Source organism: Pseudopipra pipra, chromosome 5 (genome assembly GCF_036250125.1).
Source record: "Pseudopipra pipra isolate bDixPip1 chromosome 5, bDixPip1.hap1, whole genome shotgun sequence".
NCBI classification, from domain to species: Eukaryota; Metazoa; Chordata; class Aves; order Passeriformes; family Pipridae; genus Pseudopipra; species Pseudopipra pipra.
In genome coordinates, this window is record NC_087553.1 from 25,889,722 (window position 1) to 25,898,548 (window position 8,827).

The 8,827-nt window shown below is 54.4% G+C and overlaps 1 protein-coding gene across 1 annotated transcript; it reads right to left on the minus strand.

Annotated features, from left to right (window-relative positions):
• Positions 1 to 1,053: 1,053 nt before the first annotated feature.
• Positions 1,054 to 7,837, minus strand: LOC135415114 (tumor necrosis factor receptor superfamily member 13C-like). The gene is made up of 4 exons (XM_064656672.1): positions 7,786 to 7,837; positions 6,193 to 6,438; positions 5,550 to 5,711; positions 1,054 to 3,912 (listed from the first exon to the last, which is right to left on the minus strand). Exons 1-4 carry the CDS (start codon positions 7,835 to 7,837, stop codon positions 3,599 to 3,601), a joined length of 774 nt encoding a protein of 257 aa, XP_064512742.1. The 3' UTR covers positions 1,054 to 3,598.
• Between the last annotated feature and the right edge of the window lie 990 nt (positions 7,838 to 8,827).

An 8,827-nucleotide genomic window follows, 5' to 3' on the forward strand; every position in this document is an offset into this window, starting at 1 on the left:
CTGTAAAGTTCCACCACCCACAGAAACCCCATGGAGGGGCAAGTTGGGTCTGCGGAGCTCTGTGTGGGGTGCTTTAAGCTGGAGTAGCTGGGCCTACAATCGGGAGGCTAAACTCGTTGGTGAAACAGTAATGGGAGTGGAGAGGAGAAAGTGAGGGAAGAAGGACCAGGTGATGAGGCTGGTGGAGAAAAGATGAGCACTTTGGAGACTGGGGAGCGTGTAGGCTTGAGGAGGGTTTGGCAGACAGGACTGGTGGCTGCAGAAGAAGACCCTTAGCCAAATGCCTCCCCTCTCCATGCCACCATGCACTGTTGGTCAGCTGGATCCTGCCCCTAGGACCAGGGATGAAAACAAACCCCCATCCATAGGGATACCAAGGCTTCTTTCCTTTACCACCAGCATCATTGTTGGGACCTGCAGGAACTCAAATATGCTTGTGACCTCTGCCATAGTGAGGTTAGTGGAGTTGAAATGTCTAGGGAGATAGCTCAGGTGATTTTGCAGTGAGGAGGGTTTTAGCCTCGACTCCTTCCTCCTGCCCAGGGATTTCTTCAGACTTTCCCCTGTCTCTCTGTGAAACCCCATGCCCCTGTGGCCAGGTAAAGCCTGGCTTCACCAGCCTTTCTAGGCAGTTGTGCAGGCAGTGGAGTGGGTGCCGGGCTGGGGAGGAAGCACAGTTCCTGCCTCACAGGGGGAAGTGAGAAACTGCTGTGGAAAGTCAAAGAAAGAAAGGTAACACCTCCCCTCTCCAAAAAAAAAAAAAAAAAAGACTTTCCCCACTCCTTGTTCTATCAGCCAGCTCCTGACATGGCCATGGGGAGATGCAGGTGGCCAGGCTTGTCTGGTTCCTGGCCATGCAGATGGCTGTGCACAGGGAACAAGCTGGTGATGCCAGTGCAGGGGGGAGCCTCTCCAACTCAAAGCCCTGTTGTACCCCAAGGACCACCATGTCAGAGATCCCTAAAGCCAGGGGAATGGGGACCTCATACAGACCTCTGATTATGCATTGACAATGGGTTCACTTTATTCTTTAATTTTTACAACCATATTTTTCATCTCTATTCCCTCAGCCCTCCATGCAGCCAAAGCAAACAGACCCTTGCCCTGTACATAAGGATAGAATGGTGCACAGAGAAGGTTGCAAGTCTGGCCCGGTCAGACTGGGCAGGAAGGGAGCCACACCACCACTACCAGATCACCACAGCTGGTATTTGGGCAGGCAGGCTGTGGGAAAGACGCTGCACATGCCAAGGGGCACTCACTGGCTGAGAAATCCAATGTGGATTAAATTGCTACTCTGCAAACTGCAAATGCCAGTGACTTCCTATACGGGGAGATGCCTGGCATAAGTTCCAGCAGAAATGAGAGCAGAAGTCCTTACCTGAATAAAAAGAGGGGCTTTTTCAATAGGATTTGTATGGGTGTTTCTTTTTCAAATCACCGCATTTTCTGGGGTGGGCAGCATATCCGCAGGGCTGGGCTGCAGCTGTCACTGGGTGGAAAGTGGAGGGTGGTCCTGATAGTTCTGCTCCATTTCCCTCTCACCCCCATCTCCCATGAAACAGGTTGCTCTGCCTCCCACGAGTAGTCCTTATTCCAGTGCCAAAACATCCTCCAACCTGTCTTGGGATCATTTCCCCACTCCAGATGCACAAAGGTTGCTTGAATTTACTTCACAGGGTTGGGTGCAGAGCCTGAAGATGAGGAGATGTCTGACTCATGCCTCTTCTGCAATGGGCAGCATGGCTATTGTGGATAACCAGGAGCCCAGACCTGGGGTCTCCACAGCTCCTGTCAGTGAGCCACAGATGCCTGGAGCCCCAGGAGACAGCCACTGGGCACATGGAATACCTCCTCCACCATTCTCAGCCCCAAGGCCGAGACAGGACCCATCTAATCCTGGGTCATGTGGAGCCTCAGCCGGATGAAGGCTCATCTCTGCTAGTATGTTTAGCTCTGGGAGAGGAGTTGTGGTGAGGAATTTCGGCCTTGGCACTTATGGCTGTGCTTGTGGCACCTATTATGTGACTGGTGCCACAAGTCTGGTTCTGGTGCCATGGACAGGGGAGAAGAGGGAGGGTCACCCGTTAACAGCACCATCTGTCCTGCAACCCCAGAGTAGAACTCAGGCATGGGCAGGGAGTCACCTTCCCATCATCAGAGGGATACCTCCTCTGCACAGTGCCACCAGGTGACCCTACTGGGAACTATGGCACTCGGTGGCCCATTGGTGCTCGATGGCAGTGCCCTAACACCTTGCTTGGCTGCCTCTGCCTCAGTGTCCAAAACTCCTGGACGAGGAAGCCACCTCACCTAAGGAACAGCAGGCCCAAGCTGTCGCTGAGATGGCACTTCATGCAAGTAACACTGCCAAGGCACTTTTAATTGCCTAATCACCTCCTCCAGGGTCATCAGCACTTCTCACCCAACCCATTGGCCTGTCTCTGTTCAGCCAAGGGGATCACTGTTGTAATTACTCCGAAACAGCAACCCCACACTGTTTCGTTCCTGAAACAGAGCCCTTCCTGCGCAGTAAAGCCACTTGCAGGCGGGTGAAAAAAACCATTTACAGAGAAATGCCTGGGACCAGCAACACTGGCCAGATCTGGCACACAGGCAAAGCCTTGAGGACACTCGCATAAATTAATTCATCCTGCCTACGCTCACATCACACCCTGACTGGTTTTCTGCAGCGCAGAAACATGCATCCCAAGTGACACACAGTATTTCTACAGCAACAGTGAGCTGAAGTGACGGTTGTCTGGAGCTGTAATGACAAGTTCATGGAGCTCCTCTAGACTAGCTGTCTCTGTTGCCTGCCCCTGGTCCTCCCTAACTTCAGGGATTGTAGGTCAGAGCAAGGACAGAATGTTTTTCCCCTCTTCACTGCTTGGGAAGACGGACTTTTTTCCCATCTCTGGGGTACCCAGCTGTTGGGGTGGTTCCTAGGAGTGCCAGTAGATGCCTGTCCCCGTGTGAGAGTGCCCAGAGGGAGAAGAGACCTGGGTATCACACAGTGCAGAAGACAGGGTGGCAGGACTGTGAATGGAGTAGATGCTGGATGTGCCTTGCTCCTTATGGCCCCGAGTCTACTTTTATTGAGGCCAGCAGCAAAAATGGAGCTACTGTGGTGTGGCATTTGGTCCTAATGTAACTCCCTGCTTCCATCTCCATCTTCCTTTTCTCCTGATGTTTCTGCTATTCCAGCTCCATGTTCTCATAAGTTGCCCATCCAACAGCAGACCTATCCTGGCACAATGGCAGCCTTGCAAATGGCACAGCAGTCCCTGCCATGCTCCATCCTCACTGGTTGTGTCTCCTCTGCCTTCTCCTAACAGTTGAGCCATGGCAGCTGTCAGTAGTTCACTGCAATTCGGTGAGGTCCACTTTGGCTTCTTCCAGCGCTTACAGGTGTAACTTGGGACTCAGCACAAACGGGAAAGTGGAAAAGGACAGTCATCTTACAAGGCTGATCTTGCTCAGGGCAAAACCTGGACCTCAGAGAGCTCATGCCCACAGAAGGTTTCGCTCGTCCCAGGAACAGGCTGTGGGTCTCCACGGGGAACAGCCGGAGCACTCCAGCCCCATTTCCCCTCTCTCAGACTCGCTCCTCTCTGGCGCAATTCTGGGTGGTTTTGGTGGTGACCAGGGCTGTGGCCCCCAGCTCAGTGGCAGGTAGTGGGAAGCTGTGGTTGCATTCCTCATGCCGGGGGTACACAGTGGAGAGCAGAATGATGTCACCATCAGCATTGCCCTGGCAGCATGGCCTCCTCTTTGCCCTAGCTTTCTCGGGTGGCCCCAGCATCTTCAGGTCCCCATCAAGGTGCAAGCATAGTTCTGGGTCCAGGGCACCATCTTCCTCTGGCATGGCAGGGTCTTGGCTGGGCAGGGGGCTGGCAGTGTCCACGTTTGCTGGGAGGGGACAAGAAAAGGGGGTTACTGGGCTCACAAAGTGGGGTCAGGCAGGTCCCAGGGAGAGGATCCTGTCCCTGGGGGGAAGATGGGGCTGGAACAGGAGGAGCCTGCAAGGTCCCCACCCCACCTCTCCTGCTGCAGGGTTGATATTGCTTACAACTGATGGGCTTTTTCCCCCCTAAAAGACAACAGGGAAGGGCAGAAACTTGCACTTCCACTTCAAACCTTCTCATTAAACCCTGCCAGCAGCAGAGCAGCCCAGCCCATGGTGGCTCGCCCTCCCTGACTGCCTCCTGCTTAAAAATAGACTTGTTTACACACTTTGAATGCAGGCGTGTGCCTCCAGCCCCAAGCCTCCTGACACTTTCCACACATCCAGTGCAGCAGCAGTGGGCTTGCTGTGGTGCAGCCTTGGGGGGCAAAGGGGGCGAGGACCAGGGCATGCAGCAGGGGACTATCCAAGCAGTGCCTCCAACACTCTCCATCATAGCCAGATCTCTCTTGCCAGTGGATTTCTCCCTCCTCTTTTGTTCTCGGTATCTTTCCTAGGCATGTGCGTCATGGGCTGTCGCATGGCAGAAAAGCCCCGGGTAATGTCCCCCTGGTCTGAGTCACCAGCCAGCACTGCCAGAAGTGTGCAGGCAAGCCAGGGTACAAGGACCAGCTGCCTCTGGCCCTGCTGTCCCCTCATGGACACCAATCCGGATGTTGGGGCAGTGGTGGGTGCCAGCATCTCCCAGAGGCAGCCCGGAGATTGGGGGTCCCAGGGAGCCATACTTCATGAGGGTCCCAGGTAGCCATACCCCCTGCCCGGGAATGGGGAGGAGTGAAGCCAGGAAAGATCCTTTCTGAGAAGAGTGCCCAGGGCTGAGTCGGCACCAGTGCAGAGACCCTCAAGGGAGGAAACAGCCACCCCAACAAAACAGGCCATCGTGGGGCACTGGGGATTTACTATTCTGTGAGTACCTCTGCCAGGAAATGCTCAGCCTCATCACTGGCCCCCGATCCCTATTTTTGATGCACTGGATGACCCTGTGCAGTGCTGCAGTGTCCTGTCAATGGAGCTGGCTCTGACACCCCATTAGTGTCTTTGAGGTACATGTTGGAGGACACTGGGCATCCCAAGCAGGAGAAACAAGCTGGGCAGTCAACACAGGACACCCATTGCAGCGCCACAGGGAGAGGCTGCTCCTGGAGCTGTCACCAGATGTCCACCACTGCCTCCACAACCCCCGCTCCATCCATGGCCCTCTGGCTACTGGGGGAGAGGGCTCTCATCAGTGAGCTCACAGAGCTCCTCACCAGTGCTCTGTACATGTCCCCTGTGGAGAAGAGATGGTGCCAGCAGATGCTCTAAGCAAGTGAAGGCACCAGGGAGACCTGGCAAAGGGAGGGATGGCTCAGCAGTGTTGCCCTGGCAGTCAGGCACATGCATAGTTTCTCAGGGAACAGAACACCGTGCCTCAGGTGGTGACTCAGCTGCCCCAAAACGTCCTGGGATGCCTGTGAAGCTGATGTCGAGGCGGAAGAGCAAGCCTCAACAGGGATGTGCCTCAGGGAAGCTGGCAGCAAGTGATCCCAAATGCTCCCGGGTCCTCAGGGTACTGTGAGAGGGAGAAGAAAAGGTCCCCTACCTTTGGCCTCTTCGTCTGCCGCTTTCCTCTTCCTCCTCCACTTTCCCACCTTACAGGCCAGGAAGCCACAGAGAGCAGCCAGAATCAGGATTAACACCACTGCCACCGGGACCCCGAAGATCAGGAAAGTGCTGGTCAGGGTGGGTGCCAGGGTGGGCTCTGCTGTGGGGTGAGATGCCAGCAGTGTCAGGAGTGGGAGAGCTGGGGGTGGGAAGGAGGGCAGCAGTGTTTCCCACCTGGTCGGTCAACCCTGGGGCTGCGGTGGCACTTCACTGCTACCCACCTGCAACGAAATGTGTCCCTGCTTGACGGGACCCTTATCCCACGCCCTGCCATTCCTGGAGGGTAGAAGATGAGGGCATCCTGTCTTCCTGCCTGTGACCAGGAAGGCTGTGACCCCCACACCAGGCTGGATCATCTAGCTTCTCCCTTCACTATGTCCCTTTCCCTGGAACTGGTTGCCTTCTTCCTCTCTCCTTCTCCTCCAGGTGAAGGCAGTGCTCCATCCTCCATTGCCGCCTCCATAGCCATCCTCAGGAGAAGGTACCCTCCATCTGCCCACCCTTGGGGTGTCCCCAGCCTCCTTCACCCACCACCACCCATCCCTGGGAAGATAGAACCCCAGCTGCCCTTGTCCCCTTACTTGTGTTGTCCTTGTACAACTCGGAGCACTTGATGCATGACTTGGTCAGGGTGTCGAAGCACTCGAAGGAGAGGCAGGAGGAGGCAATGGCAGCTTTTCCTGACGAGGACATGGCCGAGTGGGAGTGAGAGCCCAGCTCCTGAGTGGCGCGGCAGTGACAGGGCCGCCCGAGTGTGAAATCGCAGCGCCCCGGGCCCCGTGGCAGAGGGAGATACAGTCTGTCAAGATGCGTCGTCTCCCTTGGGGCTCACAATCGCTGTACTTGGCCTGGGGCGGATCTTCACGGGGAGGAGGAGAGCAAGCGCTCAAGCCCTACCCCTGCCTGCCTGTGCAATGTGCCCTCAAACTACCCCTCTCCTCCAAAATATGCTTCTGAAATCCTCACAGCCCCTCATGTGCCTCAGCCACACAGCACCTTGTACCTGGTGATATGGTGCCCCTGCCTGACCTTCTTGATCCTTACTCTTCCCCTGCCCACCTGTATGTCACCCCCAGGCACAATCCCCAGCCTGCATCCTCCCTTGATGTCAGTGAAAAGCACCCTCAGCTTCCTCCAGTGTCTACAGGAGGCTTTCCTGTGCTTGGATCTTTACAAGACCCCATCCCAGGGCCACAGACTGGCTTGAATGGAAAATGCATAAAAGGACCAGAGAAGAAAAGAGTGCAGGGGCACTAACATCTCCCCTTTTAAAAGCTCCCACTGCCCCCAGGACATGGCCTGTCAGGGACTGCTGTGTGGACAGGCCAACTGCTGTGTGTTCTCCACCCCTACTAATGATTGTGCTCTCCACCACCTTGCTCTCCCCATCCTCTCCATCACAGATCTAGACCCATGGCTCATCAGCACCATGTCTCACTCTCCAGGGCTCAGATCTGGCTCTGCTCAGTAACTGCCCAGGGCATGGGCAAAGCAGGTCACACCAAACAAGTCTGGTCCCCAAACCATTGGAAGGGACTAAAAACACCCTTAATGATCTTAGATGTTCCTAATCAGGAGGAGGAAAATGTCCTGCTGCCAGTACCCACACATCAAACCCCGATGCTTGAGATCTGTGGATTTCAGTGCTGTGGGTGGCTCTCCTCCATTGCTACCAAACAAAAGTCCTCCCTGCTTGGCTTAAATTGCAGGGTCAGAAATGGTTCCCAGCACTTGCTGTACCACGCTTACAGATGAACTCTGTCATCCCCCCAGATATGCTCACCAGGGAAAGCCCAAATCAAGTAACCTACACATTGCTTTTGATGTGGAGGGTGAAGTTTACAATAAAGTTCATTTGGCTCCCATTTCAGTACATGGAATGAAAACTTGAAGCTGCAAAGGCATGGTGGGGAGCCCATGAATGGCAGCCGTCATGTCCTCCTGTGAATAAAGTTCTCCCAGGTCCTGCTATGTGAAAGGATGTTGCAGCCTCATTGCTGCTATTGACCTTTCCCTGTTCCCCCCATTTTCTCAGCCCTCTTTATCATGCTCTACAGGTCTTCTGTGCCCTCTTGCCAGCCTGTCCACCTCCTCCGGGGCCACATGATAACACTTACTCATGGAGAAAATCAGTGCTGACTATCCCAGCAGTACTCACGTGTGGGCCTGCTCACAAGCACGGCCCAGGCTCTGGGCATCGGCCACTCCACTCTTTGCCTCCCCCATCTTTGCCTTTCCTGCTCTTTGTAACTGTGGTTGATCATCTCTGGAATAGCAAAAGTTGAAGCTTGGTGACTAGTTTGAACTGTTTGCATCTCAGAGCTGAATATGCTTGATAGTCGCACAAATGCATAATTAAAGAGCAGAAAAAATGACTCACTGGATAAGGAAATGTGCTCCTCTTATCTTCTCTGCAGAGAAATGAAAGCCCCAGGAGCCTGGGTCTCCGGCTAACTAAGTGCTTTTATTAAACAAATAAACCAGAAAAGATATCAAACAAGCGATTTAAGAATTATGTCTTAATAGCAGACTTGGAGAGCTCGATTTCCAGTGCTGTTTGCTCCCATCCCACACAGGGAGGGCTGGCTTTGGCTGCTGGGATCCCTGAAGTGGGCATGGCAGTACTGGTGATCCAGGAGTGTGGAAGGATGGCAGTGTCCTGAGAGTGCTCGTGCACACATGAGTGACTAGACTCGTGTGAGTGGTTCCTCTGGTGTCAGGGGCGGGTGAAGTGACTCACGCACGCACTTACAAAACCGTTCGTAGCAGAAAATATCCACCGAAAGTTCACCTTGTGCTCGTGCACACCGGAAACCCAAGGGCTTGTCTATCAGAAAAGCTGTGAGGTGTTTACTGAGCAGACCCACTTACCCCAGGACAAACCTCTGACAGGATGCACCCAATGCCTCGGGAACATCTCAGCACAGCCTGACATCTGCCCCACATCCAGATGGTGCCACAAGAACGCTTTGGCTGGAGCCAACCTCCAGAGCCCATTTGGCATCTCATCCACACACCCCTTCCCAACACCCCTGTGCTGGCTGGTGGGAAACATCCCTTTCTAAAAAGTCCCACTATGGTCTTAGGAGCAGGTTTCTCAGAGCTCCAGCATAAATCTCCTCCTCTGGATCCACTGGGATGCCCCAGCATGGCCCAACCCCACTTTGCTCTGCCTTCTCAAAGCCAGCTGGGAAAGTGGCTGGGAAATCCAAGAAG

What these genes read in the sequence shown, in the direction of transcription:
- LOC135415114 (XM_064656672.1), bottom strand. Translation starts at nt 7,837, where the DNA reads ATGGGGGAGGCAAAGAGTGGAGTGGCCGATGCCCAGAGCCTGGGCCGT. An exon ending in CCAGAGCCTGGGCCGTGCTT is followed by an intron (nt 6,439 to 7,785) that starts GTGAGCAGGCCC and finishes AGCGATTGTGAG; the next exon opens with CCCCAAGGGAGACGACGCAT. An exon ending in GGCAGACGAAGAGGCCAAAG is followed by an intron (nt 3,913 to 5,549) that starts GTAGGGGACCTT and finishes GTCCCCTCCCAG; the next exon opens with CAAACGTGGACACTGCCAGC.